Below are 20,842 nucleotides of genomic sequence, written 5' to 3' on the forward strand. Positions count from 1 at the left end.
TTAGGTTGATTCATAAACTTTTATCTACTTTGACACCTCTACATGCATTACATGAAGTTCCAAAATTCTAACTTTTTTTTTAAAATACAAACAAAAAATTTTAAATATTTATTTATTTATTTATGATATTTATTGTAACATCCTGGTTTGCAGAGAGATTTAAAAGAATTGATTTGGCACATATGTCACCAAAATGCACTTATCTTTTTGGTCAAGAGTCCTGAGAGAACTCCAGACTTAAGCGTGCTTGAGCTGGAGTAGTCTCAGGATAGGTGACCATTCGAGAAGTGACTGTCGGAACTGTGTGAGTGAGGACAAAACACAAGAAAAGATCATGTGGTGATTTGTAGGGACAGTGAACAAGTCTTTAAAGCCCTCCGGGCGTAGCAAACTGACCATCGGACATAGATGAGCTCACAGACCTAGTGAGAGGACGTGAGGTCCATTAAGAAAAGTGGATCCATGGATTGGGATTGGATATGAAGCCTACTAAGAGGTGGCGGTCCGAGCGTTACATTTATGAATAAAGTTTTTTTCTCATTGTCCGTGAAAAAATATAAGGTAGATACATCAAAAAGTAATATAATTAATAAGAAGTTCTAAGTGGAGAAAAATGTCAATTTTGAATTCAATATTTTTTAAAAAAACATACAATTGAAATAAGTTCAAATAAGACATGCATACACATTTATTATTTCGCTAAAAGTTGGAGTATATTTTTGGAAATTATAAATGTACATAAGTATTTTATTGAATTGTTTTTAAAATTTTGTATGGGAGCTTTAAATCTATTAAATTTAAAATTGGCATTTTCCTACATTAATAAAGTATTTAAAACAGTTATACGTTTTTAATTCAAAAGCGAAGACTAGTATGCATATCCAGGCCCGGCCCTACCATAAGGCAGGCAAAGCCTATGCTTTAGGCCACCCAATATTAAGAAAAAAATTGAGGCCACATTATTGTATATGTTATTGGTCTAGTGGCTTTAATACAACTTCAGGCAGTTCTAGTGTCACCCGGTTTCGATTCCACACCCTTCCAACTTCTATTTTGTTTTGTATTTTTAAAACCTTTTCCCCTCTTATTTTTCAAAAAATTCCTCCGATCCTTGACATACTTTTGTTCTACACTTAGTTTTCTTTTACCTTTTTCTTCATTCTTTTATTAATCATATATACAACTTAAAAAATATCATTGAAACAAAAATAATTTTTAATAAATGTAAAAGTTTCACGATTTTTAATAATTATACTTCTATAAACTTGCTTTAGGCCACATAAACTATAGGACCGGCTCTGTGCATATCAATCATTATATAACTGTTAGTTTAACTTTTTTTTTGTTAAAACTATTTTAAATATATTGGGAGTGATTGGTAACCACTTTACAAAGTGGTACAAAGCTGTACAAACATATAGCTTTAAAATTTACCAATCATAAAAACTTAACCAAAAACTCTATTAAAAGCTTTACTCTCAGCTTTTTTGTACAGCTTTCATTTACAGTTTTTTCTTACAGCTTTGCACTAATCATTAAAAGCTTACAGCTTCAGCTTACAGCTTTTCTGTACAGTTTTGGCTAAGTTACCAATCAGACCCATTGAATTCAAAGTTGGCATTTTCTACACTAATAAAAAATGACAAACCACTAATGCGTTATTTTTTCTGCTTAAGTTTCTCTTAAAAGAATATATCATTAAGTTGTGCAAAATTTTTATGTATTTTAATTAATGTTCATAAGAAAGACATATTTTTGACAGAAATTAGATAATCCAAGCTGAAGTTCATACCATATGAAACAAATCCACACTAGATATGCATTTGATAATAATAGTTTGAAAACTAAAACACATGAAATTACAACAACAAAAGAGACGGAAATAAACAACTTACAATTATCTGGATCGAAGAAATAGGAGAGGTGTTTTTTAAATCAACTCAGTAAGATTGGTGGGTGGTATGTTCTTCTCCAGCCTTTCTATCTCCTCTTTATCCACGTTAGTAATACCTATTAATTATTGTTATATCAATTGTAATTGTCATAATAATATATTTGTAAATGTTATCAAAAAAAAAAATATATTTGTAAATAATTATCACGTATATAATTAATTTACCGTCCTTGTCGATACAATCTTGAAGTCGAGCAGAGATATTTTCATTTAGCTTCTTTTGCTCATTTTCTAGATATCGCTTCTCTTCAATCGATATCTCTATCTGGAAATTAACGCAACTCATTCCCTTGTCTCTGCATAATAAAATAATTATAGGAATTTTTGCCATTTATGCCATATTTTTTTAAATTCTTTTCAAATCTACCATATTGGTAAAACCTTTTCAAATCTGTCATATTCCTTAAACATGGCAGTTTCAATTTTACTAGATTACCCTTGCAATTAAGATTTGTGTTGAGGGTGGAAAGACGGCACGTGATAAAAAGCATTTTACGGAGTGGTGGACAACATATTCATATTGAAACTTGTCCACCAAAACAAGGTGGACAACATATTCATATTGGAACTTGTCCATCAAAACAAAGTGGACAGCAAATTAATACTTGTTGTCCATCATTTAAGTAAATTTATAAAACAATTAAGTAATAGACAACATACTAAAGGTGATTTGAACTAGTCTACCAAAACAAATGTATAGATCAAATAACAAGACCTTCGGATAGAAAATAATACGTATATATTATACACAAGCAAACATAATGATAGACAATTTTCATACTCATGATAGACAATACTAAAAACACACCGATTTTGTCTACTGAGGTTTTTGTCCACCACCCAATTATATTTTGTCCACAATAAACGATTTTACATTTTGTCCATAACAATCGATTTTCCTAGATCTAGCCATAACAAACGATTGCAGACGATAATTGAGTTTTCGGGAATGGAGAAGACGATATACGCGTGAGAGAGCACCGGAGAAGAAGAAAAAGACACCAATGGCGGCCAACAGTGTTGAGAATTTTGCCCACTACAATTTCTATAATTTCATATGCTGACCTTGAGGTGGGGACAGTCGGATAATCTGTTTGAATTTTCTCGTTGATGGAAGAAGATGGATTTGTTGATTTTTTTAAAAAAAGCAAGAGAACAAAACATAGAGAGCCGCATGAGAGAGGGTAGGGAAGAAGACGAAGGGGAGAACAAAATGATTTTAGTGGTTAGGGTATTTTTTTTTTTTAGTTATTGTGGAATTAACCAGGGCTAGTTTCGACTTTTCTATTTCTGCTCATGCCATGGGTATGGCACATTTGGAAAGAACCAAACGATTATGGCACATTTGGAAAGAAAAAAAACTGTTTATGGCACATTAGTTAGTTTTCTCATAATTATATGTACTGCAAAAGTATTATGAAACTAGATTTTAACCCGTGGTACACCGCGTACATATAATTTTATTATTATTTATATTTTATATTTTATTTGTTTGTTAAATATTGGATGTTTTATAAATAGAGAAATAACCTAATTTTTCGGCCGCATGTGCGACTAAATGTTTATATTAATTTTTTAACTTGTAATATACTATATGACCATTTGTTTATTATATTTAGTTTGTTTTTTTAGTGTTTGAGATTCTATTTCGATTTTTAATTATTATAACAAAAAAAAAAGGAATCTAAATATATAATAAGTCATTTATATCATGTGATTAAGTCACATTTTTCCTAATGAATTCATTATTTTACATAATCTTAGGTAAAACAAATTGATTTTATATGTCAGATATTATAATATTTATAGTGTTGACAAATAATAAAATAAGGATTTAAACCGTGTTAGCACATATTTAATAATATTTTATTAATTCCAACATGTCCTTTTTATAATCACATTATATAGTATTTTAATTTTTTTTAATTTTACATATTCATAATATTTTAATTTTTATTAAATTTATATATATATTAATTATAATATTTAAATAATTAGGAATCAAAGTTCTTCTTATGTTAAGAATCAAAACTCACAGGTTTGAAAAATAAAATGGAAAATATATTATAGTTTGGAAAGTTTTTAGGGATTAAATTTGTAAATAAGTTTTTAAATACATATAACTTCAAGGGTAAAACACCAAATATACTTCAAAAATGTTAATATAGATTTAGGAAATAAAATCTGTGTGATATTATTTTTGGAAATTTTTGAGGGGTTAATATTGTAAATAAAAATTTAAATAAGTAAAACTAAAAAGACATAACATAAAATGTACTTGAGAAATGTTAATATAGAAATAATAACTGAAGTAAATACATCGAATTAATTAAGAGGGGTATATATACTTCGAGCTCCATGGATCGCTTCACTAAAGAATCTAGATATATGGAACCTTTTCAACCTTGAATTTTGAGCCGAAACACGGTTTGCAATTATCCTACATATATAATTGTATATGAGACATTTTTGAATCAAATTACAACTTGATTTATATGATATGTATCGATAGGAAGATAAAGAAAAATGAAAAATTGTGTAACCGTTTGAGCTTCTTAGGATCCATGTCAGGATCAATATTTTGACGCCTACGAATGGTGAACCCTGGCTTAACTTCATATTGGAGGTAAACACCTTTCTTCTCTCCTGCTTCGCAATCACAGGGAAGCTCATTGAGTTACTTTTGTAATTCAATTTGAGTAAATTTTTAAGCAATGTTCTAAAATTTTCTCTATTTATGAGAATACTACTATCGAGCGTTATTTTTATAGTGACGAAAACGCCAGTTAAATATCATATTTGTCCTTCATTTGGTTGTTTTTTAAATTTTTTACTATTTGAATTATATATTAGACCAATGCATTTTCGCCAAATATTAAGCCTTATCTTTAGCAAAAATTTCCTTTTATTATATTTTAATATTTCAGTTTAAAGTAAATGTTAATATCTTTATCTAAAACTTGATCTAGACGGTCATATTAATGGTGCAAGTCACACCATAGTGGTCGCTGAGGTAGAACCCCTGTTTTAGAAATCGCTAGGTGTTAGTCGGGCGGTGAGGGAGGGCCTAGCGATTAATCGGAAAATCGGATTTAAATCGGGGATTAATCGGGGACTAGTTTTAGGGGTTTTATCTATATATATCTATAATATATTAAAATTGTAACATAATGCTAGGACTCGTTGGTGGTGCAGTGGTTTGCAGTTGAACCTAAAATCCAGGGTTCACGGGTTCGAGCCGCACGAACCTCTTTTTGGGTTTTTTTTATTTTTCTTTAATGAATACAAATTTACGAAAATATCCTCATCTTTTTCCTCGTCGATATCAATCTGAAAACCTCTGAAAACCCTAATTTAAGTTGGATTTTCATTTTCTTTCCAATTATTCGTCATTCAACTTTGTTATTCGTGTAGTTTTAGCCCTTATATGATAGATCTACAACAAAAATCATAGTTAGAACATCATAATCCTTTTATAAAAAAAAGAAATTTCTGATTCCCGATTTTTTGGCCGATTGGGTTGAAATTGCGGCGGCAGAAAGGTGGCTAGCGTGTAACCGGCGATTCCTCGGCCGCCTAGCCCAATTTTTAAAACAGGGGGTAGAACTATGCATCTATTAAATCAGTGAAACCATCAAACTCCTTAGTGTTTTTGGACTAGGTAGATTATCTCTTCAATATAAAACCATAAAACAATGTAAAATATGATTTGAAATTTTAAAATATTTAGGGAGGGCTGCAATTAGGGTTTTCATTTTGAATAATGTGAAGAAAAAGAGTCACTAAGGTGAAATTACATGCTTTCCTCTATTTAGATGAAAAATTAGCAAAGATCATGTTTGTAAATTTGAACTTTTCTGGTCTATAGTGTCGACCATCACATCTTCATGGTGTTGATCATCACCGATCATGACCTATCTCTTCCAACACCCCTAGTGTCGACCGACACCACCACCACAAAGAACACAGAAAACAGAGATCTCCCATACCACCGTCAGGGTACAAGCGTCACTAAGACCACTACCACTAGCAAGCCTCACTAAGACCAACGTCAGGGTACAATTATCAGTAAGACCACTACCACTGGCATACGTCACCAAGACCACCACCATGGTACCAAACGTCACTAAGACAACCATCTAGGCAAATATCTCGAAGGATCACCACAAAGGTCACAACACTTTCCAAAAATAGAAAAGTTCTAACTCCCATAGAATTTTTGAGGATCACCACAAAGGTCAAAACATTTTCTATTTCCTTTTCCAAGACATCGCAAGTCCAATAAGGAAATACTCATCTTATTAATCATAAAATGTCATAATCGTTACAACCTCAACGAAAATACATAATAAAAAATAAGATACAACGGCACAAAACCAACAAAACGAAACTAGAAAGGAAAATAAGAAGTGATTGATGGATATTATCGGAAAGAAGGTGGTTGTTGCTGAAGGTTGATGAACAACAAACGATCCTGTCCAAAAGGTTCACTTTGTTTGTTTGAGTTCTAATGCAGTTAAAGTGTGTGTAGATATTGTCAAGGTAAGCGATGCCCTTGACAAGCAGCAGTTTGGAGGCCACCAGAAGAAATCAAGATTATGGAAGATGCCCTTGGCAGTCATTGCATGGCCAGAGGACAAAGTGATCATGGCTTAAATTGACCATGAGGTTTACTATCTCCTACTTCAGACTTATATTCTTTCTTATGGATTTGCTTTTTGTCTTCAGACTGTCTTCTTTCTTATGGAATTAAAAAACTTATCTTCAAACTTATTTATTATGTTGGATTGTGAATTATCAAATGGTGAATTAGAGGATTTAATAATACAGGTTTCGGGTCAATTTCAAGATAACAAGAAACCAGTGTCCTGAAAACACTAATAATCGCATCTAAAATCCTGCTATATTAGAATCATTCATCTACCAGTAGCAGTCATAATGAGTGATCACATAATTCAAAAAAAAAAAAAAATAGCCGATATAACATAATATATCATAGCATAAACAAATTGCTAACGAAAACTAAATTAAACCGATTTACTAATGCTATGGTAGAATCACCTAACATAGCGTGTATAATGACTTATAAAATTATTTTAAAAAATTAGAAAAGCGGGATAACAAAGAATTTCTCTACTGCTATGGTAGAAGACTATACCATATCATATGAATTTTGCGCTATCGTATGTGTGGTACCTACAATAACATTGGCCTAACATAGCGTTTGTGAAAAAACTATGAATTACGTATTATAGCATTTCTCTAATGCTGTCAATGTACATATTTGTTGCAGTGTACACGAGGCATGTGACGGTTGACACGAGGCATGTGTCGGTCGATGCAGTTCCCAACTGACAACTATTATGTGTGCTTAGTGGTTTGGATGATTATGATCTATTTGTGATTATTTTTTGTGCTTGGAGTTCTTATTGCTTGTGTGTATAGCCCAGTAGATGGGAGGATTGCCTCACTAAGTATCTCTGGTAATACTTGCGCCTCTCTTTTGTGTTGTGGCGTAGGTAAAAGCAAAGTATGATCATGGAATCAGGACAGTGAAGATGATGATGTTCTAGAGGCTTCATTGATTGCGGTCTATCTGTTGTTAGGTTGCTAGAGTTGAGTCGTTAGAACATTGTAGGATACTGGTGATTGCTCTTGACTTTGTTGGTTTTGAATTATTTACCATTGCAATTCTTTATTAGATTATTGGTATTGTTTATGTTATTCGTTGTTGTTGATTGTTGTTAGGTTGTTAGTGGGTATGAGACCACTAGAGATTTATAATAAAAAAAAAATAGGATGGGTTGTTTCAAAAACCCACCAACAAAAACAAAGAACCTCCATAAACCTCAAAAACACTCACTCGGACTTTTCTATCTGGAACGTGACAAGGGCAGTTAAAGACTGAGGAAAATCGAGTTTTCCTAATAAACTCGAGTCTTATGACTTTTCTAAACCAACCACGCAAACCAGAAAATTAAATCGAACCGGTTAACCCGACCTCATAAGGTGGTCAATCAACACCACCACCAGTGTCGATTGACACCCTTATCGAAATTCCCAAAAATCAGTTCACGGGTGTTACAGTTTTTTGCGTTTGAATTTGATGCTTTCTTTAAGCTGAGATTTGATATAATCATATAATCTATGTAAGCTTTGTGCCATTCCGATCTGGTACCATTTGAGAGGAGAAGAGATGTTTCCCGATCGATGAACTTCACGTTTTGTCCGATTTCGAGTAAACTTTGTTTAAAATTTTATCTAGTTAAGTTACTGTTTTTTTCTTCAATATTTGCATGTGTGTGCGTGCGTTTGAAGAAGAAGAGTGTATGGGTATAAAAACGAAAAGTGAAGATGATAAGTTGCGAAGAAGTCGCAATTTTGAGACTACCTTGCAACTCCACTTTATGAAAAAAAAAAAAAAAGAGTTTTTTTACTCGTCTTTGCTTATATGAGACTATTTGCCGACTGTGTATATGTCCGTCGTAAATGTGTGACGATTTTTGCATTTGTAAGGACTGTAATCGTTAATAAGTCACAAAGTAGTAACAAAAGTGTCGCAAATATTTATGACAAAAAAAGAGTCACACAAGGTAAAACTCTGAAAAATATAATTAATTGTTTTTATGTATTCAATGCATTTGGTTTTAGTCTCTCGTATAAGCCTAAAATTTTCCCTAAATTCTAAACATCACTAAAAACAATATTGTTCTTCATAACATATAACACCATATAGGGACATAATTTTACAAGTGATTTTTTTTTTTAATTAATGAATAACATCAAGATAATTGGAAAACAAAACGATTCCATATTCCTTTTTTTTCCCTACATTACATAACAATACACCAAATCATCATATTTTTTTTCTTTACTTCATTTACTTCACATACAAGAAAAAGAACTGATCGGTTGCGAAATCACCTTATCGTCCTTTGGGATTTACAATCTGAGAGAATATTCCACTGTTTTCTTCGGACGACAAGTCATCAGCGACGTCATTTTCTTCGATGTCAATGTTCACCGCCACACCTCCTCCTCCTCGACCTAAATCCTCGGAACCACCGCCATGGCTCGGCGTTCGGTGACGTGGTCCATCAGCAGTTTCTTGTAATTGAAGCGCGAATTCAAGATTCCATAAAACATCTCCCATCGTTGGCCGATCTAATCCACTATCAGATAAACACTTCTCAGCCGTATCTGCAAATTTCTTCAAACATTCTGGATTAATCTTTCCTTTAAGATTAGGATCAATGATGTCTTCTAAAGTCCCTTTACGTTTACAATTCATCGCCCAATCTCCAAGACTAACTTGTTCCTTAGGTAAACTAGGGTTTAACGCTGGCCTTGCGCACAAGACCTCAAATAGAACAACTCCAAATGAGTAAACATCTGATTTCTCAGTTAGCTGTTGTCTTCTAAAATACTCTGGATCTAAATACCCGAAACTTCCTTTGACGACGGTTGTTACATGACCACCGTTCATGTTTGGTCCGGTTTTGGACAATCCAAAGTCTGAAACTTTAGCAACCCAATTCTCATCTACCAAGATGTTAGTTGTTTTCACATCACGGTGTATGATAGTGTACTTTGCTCCTGTGTGTAGGTAATGTAATCCTCTTGCAGCTCCAATGGCGATTTCAAGTCTTCGTTTCCAAGTCAACTGAGGTCTCTTTGTATTGTAAAGATGTTCTCTAAGTGTTCCAAGAGACATGTAATCGTATATTAGACACATTTCTCCACCGTCATCACAATATCCAATTAAAGAGACCAAGTGTTTGTGTCTCAGTCTTGAGAGAAGTTCAATTTCCGTCTCGAATTCGTTAAGCCCTTGTTCTGAATTCGGGTTTGATTTCTTGATTGCTACTTTTGTCCCTCCATCTATAACTCCTTTATAAACTTTACCAAACCCTCCTACTCCAATCACGTTTGACTCATCGAAGTTTTGAGTTCCATGTTTGATTTCAGACAATGAGAACCTTCGGCATAAACCGGCTGCGAGATTCGATAGATGGCTTCCGTTGTTGCTCTTACCAGATATAGTAGATTTTGTTCCCGATGTGTGGGAGTTTCCATATATAGGAAGCCAGCTCGATGTGTGAGATTCGCTTCCCGGGAATTTTCGTTTCCTTTGGTACATTGTGAAACATAATGCGCAAAGTAAAACCGCTGCTACTCCTCCAGCAGAACCAACGACAAAAGCTTTGATTCTTTTGTCGCCTTGAAATTCTTTTTTAACATCTTCGTTAGCTTGCATAGGTGATGGCTTCGGGTTTGGCCCGGCAAGATTCTTCATTGTGTCCATCTTGAAAATCTCGAGGCCGTTAAGCTGTGAATCGTAATATTCCGGTTTACCAAATGTCGATGGTGTCATTTGAAGCGAAATCTCTTCCCCTCCTCCTCCTCCATTATTGGCATCAACATAGATCGCATAATCTTTGTAAGTCGGGATACCTTTCCCTCCTGACCATGCGATTATATCTGCAGCGTTTGTATCCGCCTGCGCGGTTTTGTTGTTGATGTAAATGTTGAAAACTTTCTGGTTGATTTTAGAAAGCTGGAACTCGCAGAAATGGAGCCTCATGATATATGTGAAGTTAGTGTCGATTTGAAACATCCACGTGAGATTCGATTTCATGTTTATATCTCCATTTGGTCCTTGTGATCGAGCTGTTTTGTAGACATCAGCTGGCGCGGTAGAAACCGGCATTTTCTGATAGTCGATCCTGAAATTGTTGCTTGCTTGATTGGTAACACCGAGACCTGCGCTGAATATGTAAGGCGCGTCGTTGTACCAAGTTCTGGTTAACCCGCCAGAGTCTTGGCTTCCGGGAATATCCTGACCACCGACATTGAGCCTAAACATTGTTTGAAGATTTGCGCTCTTAGTATCTGATGTCTGGTCTGAGAACCCAACAAGAGCAGCTGAATCAAACAGTTCTGGCATCTGAACAACCTCGATACCGTTTATGAACGCAAACGCTTTTGGGTGTTTATCCGAGGGAGTAAATGTGATGCTCAAAACATCTTTTTGGGATGGTGCAAGAGAATATTCTTTCACAAGGTAAGCTTGTGTTAAGGCTTGACATGTGATAGCTGCACTAAAGTTGCTGAGAAGGCTAACATCGTTAGCTACCACGGAGAAATAAGAGTCGGCAATGTTGAGTCCTGTGTATGTCGATGGGTAGAAATGTAAGCGGAGCAAATGTCTTTTGTCTCCTTTAACAGGGATCTCATAAGTTGCGGGAGCTGTGAAGATTCTTGCTGTCATGTATGGAACCGTCGAGAGAAGTGAAGGATCTTGATACGTAGCTTGTGCATGGACTGTGTTTGGCGTTTTCAAGAATTTCGTGTCGGGTTCCCATTTTTTCTTGTCTTGATCATCAGCTGGTTGTGAAGCTCCGCAGCTCAACGAGAAATCTTGACCATTAGATTGTGATGGAGAAACTAGAAGAACATAGAAGAAACAGAGGAAAGAACATAGAATCCGGGTTTTCTCGTTCATGGCTGAAACACATAAAAAGCGTTTTTTTTTTTTTTAGAATTCTATGTCTTACGTACGTACATGAAACGATTGATAAAAAAACAAAGTTTACTTTTCTATGTATGCATTACCTCAAGCACCAGCAGAGAAAACTGGAGGCTTGTTTTTTCTCCTATCTTCAACCTAACGATGTTTGATCGAAGCCATGGAAACAGAAGCAGAAGCCCCCAGCAAAACAAAAACTGCTCATTTTTCGGGTTGGGTCGGAAAGAGAAACATAAAGTAGTTGGAGAATCTATGGAGGAGAGGATTAACCGAACAAAGCTATGTTTAGTAATTGGTTACAAGAGATTCGTATATACTCTTGAGGTTTTTAACTCGTAATTAATATGCATGATTTTAATTATTTTTCTGGTCATAAGCTTTTCTGAAAAAACTTTATGTTTACTTCAAATATAGAAACTTATAAATTATGTTGTTTCAAACATCTTAGTAGAATCCTGTAATTTTGATATGATCCTTAAAATAGGAAAATCAACAAGATTTTGATATAGTAGACTTCCGAAATTTGACTTGATCATCTTTAAAAATAGGAAAATTAACAAAATTGGTCGTCAATGTATATTCTTCCACAGTAGGATAATTACGAAACTCGATTTGTTTTAGAGGGTGAAGAATCTAAACAAAGAAAGGTCGCTAATTATATCAGATGAGTCTTTGTATCAAATTTAAACAATGGAGGAAAATAGCTAGACCATCCATTGGATAAATCAATGGTGAGAACTAATTTTACCAAATCTCCATTAAAAGCTTCTTTGAGTCTCTTTTGTAAGAGTTTATGTGGTCGGGTAGTCAAAAAGTTTTAGGTAAAAAGGGTATACATAAGATTTTCTGATCAACCCGACCCGTCGTAGAAGCTTCTTCGTTGGCCGCGTAAATTGGTGTTGCGCGCGGCCATCAGATGAAGAACATACATTTAGACCCAGAAGCAAAGCCAAAGCTTTGATATCCTCAGAAAGAAAAGAGGTCAAGAAAATCATCAACGAAAAGCCCTTATTTGCCCAGTATATCTCCCAATTATAGGCTTTAAATCTCTGCCTTGCATTACAAGCCACCTTTTCAAAGTGATTAATTAAAAAAATGGTGAGGAGAAGAGAAGGCCTTACCTTACCAATCTCGTCTTCAACGCCATCGCTTCCTGAACCTGATATTAGAACAGTGGCGCCACATAAACCGAAACAACGGTTATCTAAGCAACTATCAATGCGTGAGACACCACGAGATGTTGCTTGGGAAAAAAGGCGTCGTCAAATGTTAAAGATTCAGGAGAAAAAGCAAAAAGGCGTCTCTGAAAACGATAACGATCCATCGGATCTAACTGATGAAGATTTAAGGGAGCTCAAAGGGTCGATCGAGTTAGGATTCGGTTTCAATGAAGAAGCCGGACAGAAGCTGTGCAACACATTACCAGCATTAGATCTATACTTTGCTGTGAATAGGCAACTTTCACCTCTCCCTTCACCTAGTAGCAGTCGCAGCAGCAATGGAGGAGATGGCTCGTTGTCTTCTGCTTCCTCAAGCAGCATACCTTGTAGCCCAAAAACCGACTCGGATTCATTAAAGATCCTATGCCCGGGTAAACAAAAGTTCCAAGGTTTCTTCTTATAAATGCTGGTTTGAATTTGTATGGTCCATATATATAAATACGCAGTGACTAACCATTGTGAATGTGAGTTGTGCAGGGGACAACCCTCAACAGGTGAAGCAAAGATTACGACATTGGGCACAAGCTGTTGCATGTTCTTTGATGCAATCTCACTGATGAGTGTAGATGTTGCGACTTTACGTTTCAACGTAAACCACTTATTTTTTGTTTACTTTTGTGGGTGAAATAGGACAGAGAAAGAATCCTACTACGAGGATCTATCTGAACAAAAAATGATAGCAAAGTTTTGGGAGAAAAAAATAGAGAGAGTAAGAGATTATGGTTCTCTCTACATACTTGTGCAAAGCGAACAAGATGAAAAGATGATGTAGCCCTTTCTTATTCCTTTACTGGATTATTAACTTATAATATAGAGTGAATTACTCAAATGTTACTCATTTTAGGTAATATTACCAGAATCTACAAAAAACTTTTTTATTACTAGAATGTTTCGGGTATTTTCAAAATACCCAGCGTGCCCCTGTTTTATGTTACCGGAAAAAACGTTATTACAAAAATGCCATTGCCACGTCAGACGCCACGTCAGAAATCGCTGACGTGTACCATAACTCAGCCGTAACGCGATACAGAGTATGTTGCGGCTGAATTATAGGTATGTTGCGGCTGAGTTACTCAAAAAAACATTTGAGTAAGAGCGGACGGCTGACTTATGAAAATCTGGCTGAGTTACGCTTATAAGTCAGCCAAGAGTTATGGCTGACTTATTAAATTTGGCTGAGTTATGCGCATAACTCAGCTGTAGTAATGGCTGAGTTTTCACCTGATGGTTGAGTTGTCAAGATTTTGGCTGAGTTATCGCTACGACACGGTTGAGTTGTCAAAATTTTGACTGAGTTATCACAACGACACGGCTGAGTTGCCATTTTCCGACTGGCTGAGTTATGAAAAATGGCTGACTTATGAGATGTAGTTACGGCTGAGTTATGGTAAAAAAACTATAACTCAGCCGTAATAGGCTGACTTATCGACAAGTCAGCCGTTTGACGGCTGACTTATTGGCAAAAGATTAATTACTAGAATGTTTTTCAGTTACGGCTGACTTATCAAACGATACGGCTGAGTTACATATTTTCAGTTCATGAAGCGGCTGAGTTTGGCAGCAATTTTTTTTGCTTTTTAATTACTGTAATGTTTTTCGTGTTGTGGCTGAGTTTTAGTTAGGCTGAGTTATGGTATTGTTTCATGGCTGATTTGCCACGTCGGATGCAGCATCCATGTCAGCATTCCATGTCATCATCTTTTTTCTCCAGAAATACGAATCGTCGTTCGACTCTGGTTCTTCAACTGGTTAATAAGTGAACTATTTACCTTCTTATTCACCTTGTTCTTCTACTTCTTCTTCACTTTCTTCTTCACACCTTGTTCTTCTACTTTTGTTCTTCTCCACCTTGTTCTTCATTATATTTCATGGATCCAGTGCCGGTACTAGTTGTGTCCGGTAATTGGATAAAGACACAGAGATATGTATTTAACTCCGACGAGAGAGGGTGTATAGTTGTGCAGATAGATGGAGGCACAACATACGACAAGCTTGTTAAGCTTGTTCTTGAAGACTACGGATTGGACTCGTTTAGACATGAGCTAAAGCTGAGCTACATGTTCTCGAACAGGGCAATGAAACATATGGCGCATGATACTCCACCAGTTTTTGTCTCCAATGATCGACAGTTGCAATGTTTTTTGGGTCTATGGAAAACCGATCAGCTACGTCTCTGTGTAGAGTTTTCGGCGAAAGAGTCTACAGAAACTAGTGGAGCTAGAGGAAGTATGATTCGGCGAAGCAGAGACTCGAAAGCAGAATCTACCCCCGAAGTGTGCGGTGGGGGATTTGAAGGCACTTGTTTTGATTATGGTAAGATTGTTGACAAAGAAAACGAAGAAGAAGCTGTTGAAGTAGCATCTGACGAAGAAGAAGACGATGAATTTTCAACCCGATTTGATGTTTTCGAGGACTCCGATGGTGAGTCATCTGATGACGAGAAGTTTTCTGTATTGGGCGAGCCTCAGAGTACAGTGGAAGACCCACCTACTCCGCCTCCTCAGAAGAAAGCTCATAGAGATGATAACTTTGCCGGATCGAAGATGAATCCGGAGGCTATTAGGTTGGAGGTGTCAACGCTAAAAATTGCTGTAGGACAACGATACAGTAGCAAAAAGCAGTTCAGGAATCACGTGAAACTTATTTCGGTTAGGGATGGATTTGATTTTAATGTACCAGTCTCAAATCCGAGACAAGTGGTTTTTAGGTGTTGGGTTAAAGGATGTATTTGGAGAGTTCGTGCATCTGTACAAGGGGATGACCCGGATTTTCATGTTCGTGTATACGATTCGGAACACACATGTTCTGTGACGGAACGTTCTACTAGATGCCGTCAATCAACAGCTGATGTACTGGCAGGTCTTTACAGGGACTATCTTGGTGATCTTGGTCCGGATGTTAAACCTAAAAGTGTCGGAGTCATTTTCAATAAGCAATTTAGTCTAAAGGTAATTACTATGTTTCGACTGACTTATTGATAATAATGGTTGAGTTATAGGTATGTATAGGCTGAGTTAATTATTGATAACAATGGCTGAGTTATAGGTATGTATAGGCTGAATTATTTACATTTTACGGCTCATTTATTGATTATTTAAGGCTGACTTATTCGAATGTATCGGCTGAGTTATTTATATATTATGGCTGATTTATTAATTTGTTGGTGTCGACAGATGGGTTATTGGAAGGCATATCGAACGCTGCTGAATGCAAGGCAGATCCATCAGGGAACTCCTGAGGAAAGTTTTAGCGAGTTGCCTTCTTACATATTCAAGTTAAAAAGGGAAAATCCGGGTACAGTCACGCGTCTTCAAATAGGTGATGAAGATAGATTCAAATATGTTTTTATTGCTTTTGGTGCGAGTATTGCTGGGTTTGCTTTCATGCGCAAAGTTGTTGTTGTCGACGGAACGTTTCTCCATGGTAGTTACAAAGGGACACTTCTAACAGCCCTAGCTCAGGATGGTAACTTTCAAATTTTCCCATTAGCTTTCGCTGTTGTTGACACTGAAAATGATGAGTCTTGGCGTTGGTTCTTTACACAACTCAAAGTTGCCATTCCAGACGAAAAGGATCTTGCGGTAATCTCCGACAGACATCAGTCAATAGGGAAAGCGATTCGTCAAGTGTATCCGTTGGCTTCACGTGGAATTTGCACTTACCATTTGTATAAGAACATCTTGGTGAAGTTCAAAGGAAAACATTTGTTCCCTCTGGTGAAAAAAGCGGCAAAGTGTTTTAGGCTAACTGATTTTAATGAGGCTTTCAATGAGATTGAAGCACGTCATCCCGAACTACATGGATACCTCCAACGAGCTGGTGTCCGAATGTGGGCGCGTGTTCATTTCCCGGGTGAAAGGTACAATTTAATGACAACGAATATTGCAGAATCAATGAACCATGCACTGTCAAATGCTAGAAGTCTTCCCATAGTTCAACTTCTAGAATCGATACGGGATATGATGACCAGATGGTTTTTTGAACGGAGAGAGGATGCGAAATTGCAGCAAACAACGCTCACTCAAGGTGTTGAGAAACTATTACAGGTAATTTTACATAAGTCAGTCGTCAATGTTGATAACTCAGCCGTAACAGTTACCATATCTCTGCCGTAATTGTTTCCTTATCTCAGCCATTACCATTATAGTTTCCATAACTCAGCCATTGTTGTTTGAATAACTCAGCCATAATTGCTTTCATAACTCAGCCTAAAACGTTTTGGTTTTTTGTTCTACTCCCTTATAGGACCGTGTCACCGGAGCAAGACTTATGGAGGTACAAACGATTGATGCTGTACGTGTTCAAGTGAAATATGGATCATCTTTGCATGTTGTAAATTTAGAAATAAAAAGTTGCACATGCCGTCGTTTCGACCACGAGAAAATACCATGCATCCATGCAATCGCAGCTGCAGAGCATATGGATGTGTCTCGTATATCCATGTGCGATACGAAATTTAGGAGTGTCGATTTGGTTAACGGATGGGCTGGTTCAATCATGCCTCCAGATGAATCATTCCCTGCTCCTGAAATTGTGGATAATCAGAAGTGCTTGCCTCCGATTGTTGTGAACCAGCCAGGAAGACCAAAGAAGCGTAGGATTAAATCATCTTTGGAAGTTGCCACTGAAAATAAACGCCCTAGGAAGCAACACGCATGTTCGCGATGTAAGCAAGTTGGGCACAATGCGAAAACTTGTGCTCTATAGTTTATATTGTGTTATTACTCATCTGTCAAAGTATTATTACTTTATTTTGTGGTATTACTCATCTGTCAAGTAGTATAACTCTGCCATAACACACTATAACTCAGCCATAACACACTATAACTCAGCCATCACATGAATCGACGATATATTTCGTCCTGTATCATGATAACTCAGTCGTAATAAACTATAACTCAGCCATATAATCAGTCGTATAAATCAGTCGTTTGATTGTTTCTTTGATAACTCAGTCATGACATGAATCGACTATATATTTCGTTTTCCCGTAAAAGCTATAACTCAGCCGTAAATTTTATAACTCAGCCATGACATTAAACTTCACTAAAATCGTTTTGATTAGTTTCCATTACACTTCATCCAAACAACAACAAAAAATATATATAATAACAACGCCTAAACGAGAGATCTCTGGTCGGGGGAGCCCGATCGAAAAGTTTCGCCACCAACCCTCTAGCGTTCTGGACGGTCCTGCAATCGCAGAACGGGAGCTGGGCCAGATATGTCAGTCTCCAATGGTTCCTCCACTGCGAGTTCGTTCACCGCAATTCGACAGAAATCTCGTACCCGTTGTAAGGCCTCTAGCCTTTCGATTGGCAATCCGGAGCCTCTGGACATCATGTCCTCTATAAAGGCACATGGGCCTTCAAGAAGATGGCGCTCGCGGAAGGCTTCACCCGACGACTCCAGGAAATTGACGTATCGGATTAACCTAGTCAAGCAAGCTCGATAGGCCCAGACATCCGTCACGAACGGGAAGGCGGTTTCCCTCAGGGGTTCGCGATCGCCTTTCGGGAGATCGGGTACATCCATCTGATCGACCAGTTCTTTGCACGCCTTGTGCTCATCAAGTAGACGGACCATTCGCCAGTGTGCCAAGAAGTAACCTTCGACGATAAGGTCTTCCAGGACTAGAATGGTTCCCTCTAAACGGTAAAAACGATGGAGCTGGTCAAGTTTCAGCCGAAGCGCCCGAATATACGCGCCCATCCTCTTTCGCCGAGCTCGGTACTCTCGGAGTTCTAGCTGAAGGGGAGACACACCGGGGTCGACAGTATTTGAGTTTGGAGCGACCTCACGAGATCGGGACGTCTCTCCTACCTCCTGTGGAATGGGATTTTCCGGCTCCCGATTGCCGGATGCGGCGGCTATCCTTTCCCGGGCCTGTCTCAGCAATGCGGATCGAGTTCTTGCTGGCATCCTTCTATTTCTTACGCTGGTGGAAGTTCGAATGATTTATTCCCCAAACCTTCATCCCTATTTATATAGAGTCATGGGATGTAACCGCCGCTGAGTCCACCAATCAGACTGCAGCGAAAATTCCGCTGTGTCCCGAGAATAACTATAAAAGACCGTGCAACACATTTAATGAAACGCGTCTTTCGTTTTCCCGTAAAGCTATAACTCAGCCGTTAAGCAATATTTTGGCAAGTTAACCTAATAATTACAAAAACATTTCTTTTGATAACTCAGCCATATAGATCAGTCGTTTGTTTTCATATTGTCTTTTTCGATAACTCAGTCATAACTCACTATAACTCAACCATGACATGAATCGACTATATCTTTCGTTTTCCCGTAAAGCTATAACTCAGCCGTTAAGCAATATTTTGGCAAGTTAACCTAATAATAGACGCGACCTTTCTTTTGATAACTCAGCCATATAGATTGTTCATTTTGATATTTCATCCGTTATTCACTATAACTCAGCCGTCACATGAATCGACGTGACCTTTCGTGTTCCCGTAAAACTATAACTCAGCCAATACATGAGAGTAGATACTAAAATGTGGAAGCATGAAAGGTGGATACATAGAATTAGCCGAAGAAAAAAAGGGACGTTTAATACATGAAAAAGATGGGAAACTATACGAATAAATGGAAAACAATTATTTTAAAATAAACAGAAATTAGAGTCACGAATTGATAAGGTAAAACTAAAAATCACTGCTGGAAACCCTAAAGGATCTCCGAGACTTTGAGGGACAACCACAGAAGGTAACAGTTTTCGCACATGATTTCATAGTCTCCATAGCGGAGAGAATGGAAACCATAATACAAACAACACATCACAGCACAAACGGGTTTAGGGAGTGACGGGCTGTCAGGATAGCGATGGGAGGCTGAGTATGAGTTTTTCCGGGCCGTCTTATAACGAGATAAATCATCCAGAAAATAATTACCGGTTACAATGGCATCCGAAGACTTCAGAGGATAATGATTTGCATCAAACAGCTGGAGGTAATGGACGGCCATATCCTCATTCCCTTGACAAATACTTAGTACTCCACATGCTAAGGTGGCATAACCATCGGCCGGTACAATACGACTGAGAATATCAATCCCACGCTGGATATCTTTATCCTCAGCCACAACCCTTAGCCCAATGTGTTGAAGAAGCAACAGCCCCAACCATTTACGATGATCAAGGTTAACCCATCCCCGGCACACTTTTAATGCTTCCCTGAGTTCAAGTAGCGTTGGACCTGCCCCACCAGGCACTTCCAAAAGTCTAAAGAAATATTTGTGTTCCTCTTCAAGTTCAAACCGTTCAGTAGGCATTGGGTCTATGTTTAATCCCGTCAGATAATGAAACTCATTCAACCCAAACCTGATAGGTTGACCGCCGACCACAAACCAAAGCTCCTTCTTATGTACCCTTAACTGGTTACATAGTAGGAAATGAACAACCTTACCAGACCAGATGAATTGGTTATCAACTAGCTTAGAGATTATTCCAATTGGTACATCCTTCGTTTTTTCCAACGCATCCAGTCCTATTGATTCCCTAATCTGAGGTAATTCTAACATCGTGAAATTGGTGTTAATTTGTTTAGTATGTAGAATAGACTTCATTTCTGGCCAAAGTCTTGGTGGGTAATCCCTTGCTTGTTCTTCATAAATATCCTTAGCCATCTGATAGTTAAGCATAAAATAAATCAGCCATAACATATGGCAAACACAAGGCATATAATAACTCCGCCATAATACATAACTCAGNTAAACAGAAATTAGAGTTACGAATTGATAAGGTAAAACTAAAAATCACTGCTGGAAACCCTAAAGGATCTCCGAGACTTTGAGGGACAACCACAGAAGGTAACAGTTTTCGCACATGATTTCATAGTCTCCATAGCGGAGAGAATGGAAACCATAATTCAAACAACACATCACAGCACAAACGGGTTTAGGGAGTGACGGGCTGTCAGGATAGCGATGGGAGGCTGAGTATGAGTTTTTCCGGGCCGTCTTATAACGAGATAAATCATCCAGAAAATAATTACCGGTTACAATGGCATCCGAAGACTTCAGAGGATAATGATTTGCATCAAACAGCTGGAGGTAATGGACGGCCATATCCTCATTCCCTTGACAAATACTTAGTACCCCACATGCTAAGGTGGCATAACCATCGGC

General features: G+C 37.2%; 2 protein-coding genes and 1 pseudogene across 3 annotated transcripts; 1 reads left to right on the top strand and 2 right to left on the bottom strand.

Annotated features, from left to right (window-relative positions):
• Positions 1,931-6,093, bottom strand: LOC104772688 (annotated as a pseudogene).
• LOC104771300 (receptor-like protein kinase ANXUR2) lies at positions 8,678-11,673 on the bottom strand. Its single transcript, XM_010495803.1, has 2 exons — positions 11,570-11,673; positions 8,678-11,461 (listed from the first exon to the last, which is right to left on the bottom strand). The coding sequence occupies exon 2, from the start codon at positions 11,457-11,459 to the stop codon at positions 8,880-8,882; it is 2,580 nt and encodes an 859-aa protein (XP_010494105.1). The 5' UTR covers positions 11,460-11,461; positions 11,570-11,673; the 3' UTR covers positions 8,678-8,879.
• On the top strand, positions 12,258-13,515 carry LOC104771301. Of its 2 annotated transcripts, none has more exons than XM_010495806.1 (2): positions 12,258-13,092; positions 13,181-13,515. In XM_010495806.1, the coding sequence occupies exons 1-2, from the start codon at positions 12,579-12,581 to the stop codon at positions 13,258-13,260; spliced, it is 594 nt and encodes a 197-aa protein (XP_010494108.1). In that variant the 5' UTR covers positions 12,258-12,578; the 3' UTR covers positions 13,261-13,515. The 2 variants fall into 2 exon arrangements, with proteins under 2 accessions (XP_010494108.1, XP_010494109.1); XM_010495807.1 differs by having other exon boundaries at positions 12,258-13,074.

Source organism: Camelina sativa, chromosome 20 (assembly GCF_000633955.1).
Source record: "Camelina sativa cultivar DH55 chromosome 20, Cs, whole genome shotgun sequence".
Classification (NCBI taxonomy): Eukaryota; Viridiplantae; Streptophyta; class Magnoliopsida; order Brassicales; family Brassicaceae; genus Camelina; species Camelina sativa.

Bases quoted from the DNA above. Each gene is read 5' to 3' on its own strand.
- LOC104771301 (XM_010495806.1), top strand. From the start codon at position 12,579: ATGGTGAGGAGAAGAGAAGGCCTTACCTTACCAATCTCGTCTTCAACG. The intron at 13,093-13,180 runs GTTTCTTCTTAT...TGAGTTGTGCAG, and splicing joins GGGTAAACAAAAGTTCCAAG to GGGACAACCCTCAACAGGTG.
- LOC104771300 (XM_010495803.1), bottom strand. From the start codon at position 11,459: ATGAACGAGAAAACCCGGATTCTATGTTCTTTCCTCTGTTTCTTCTAT.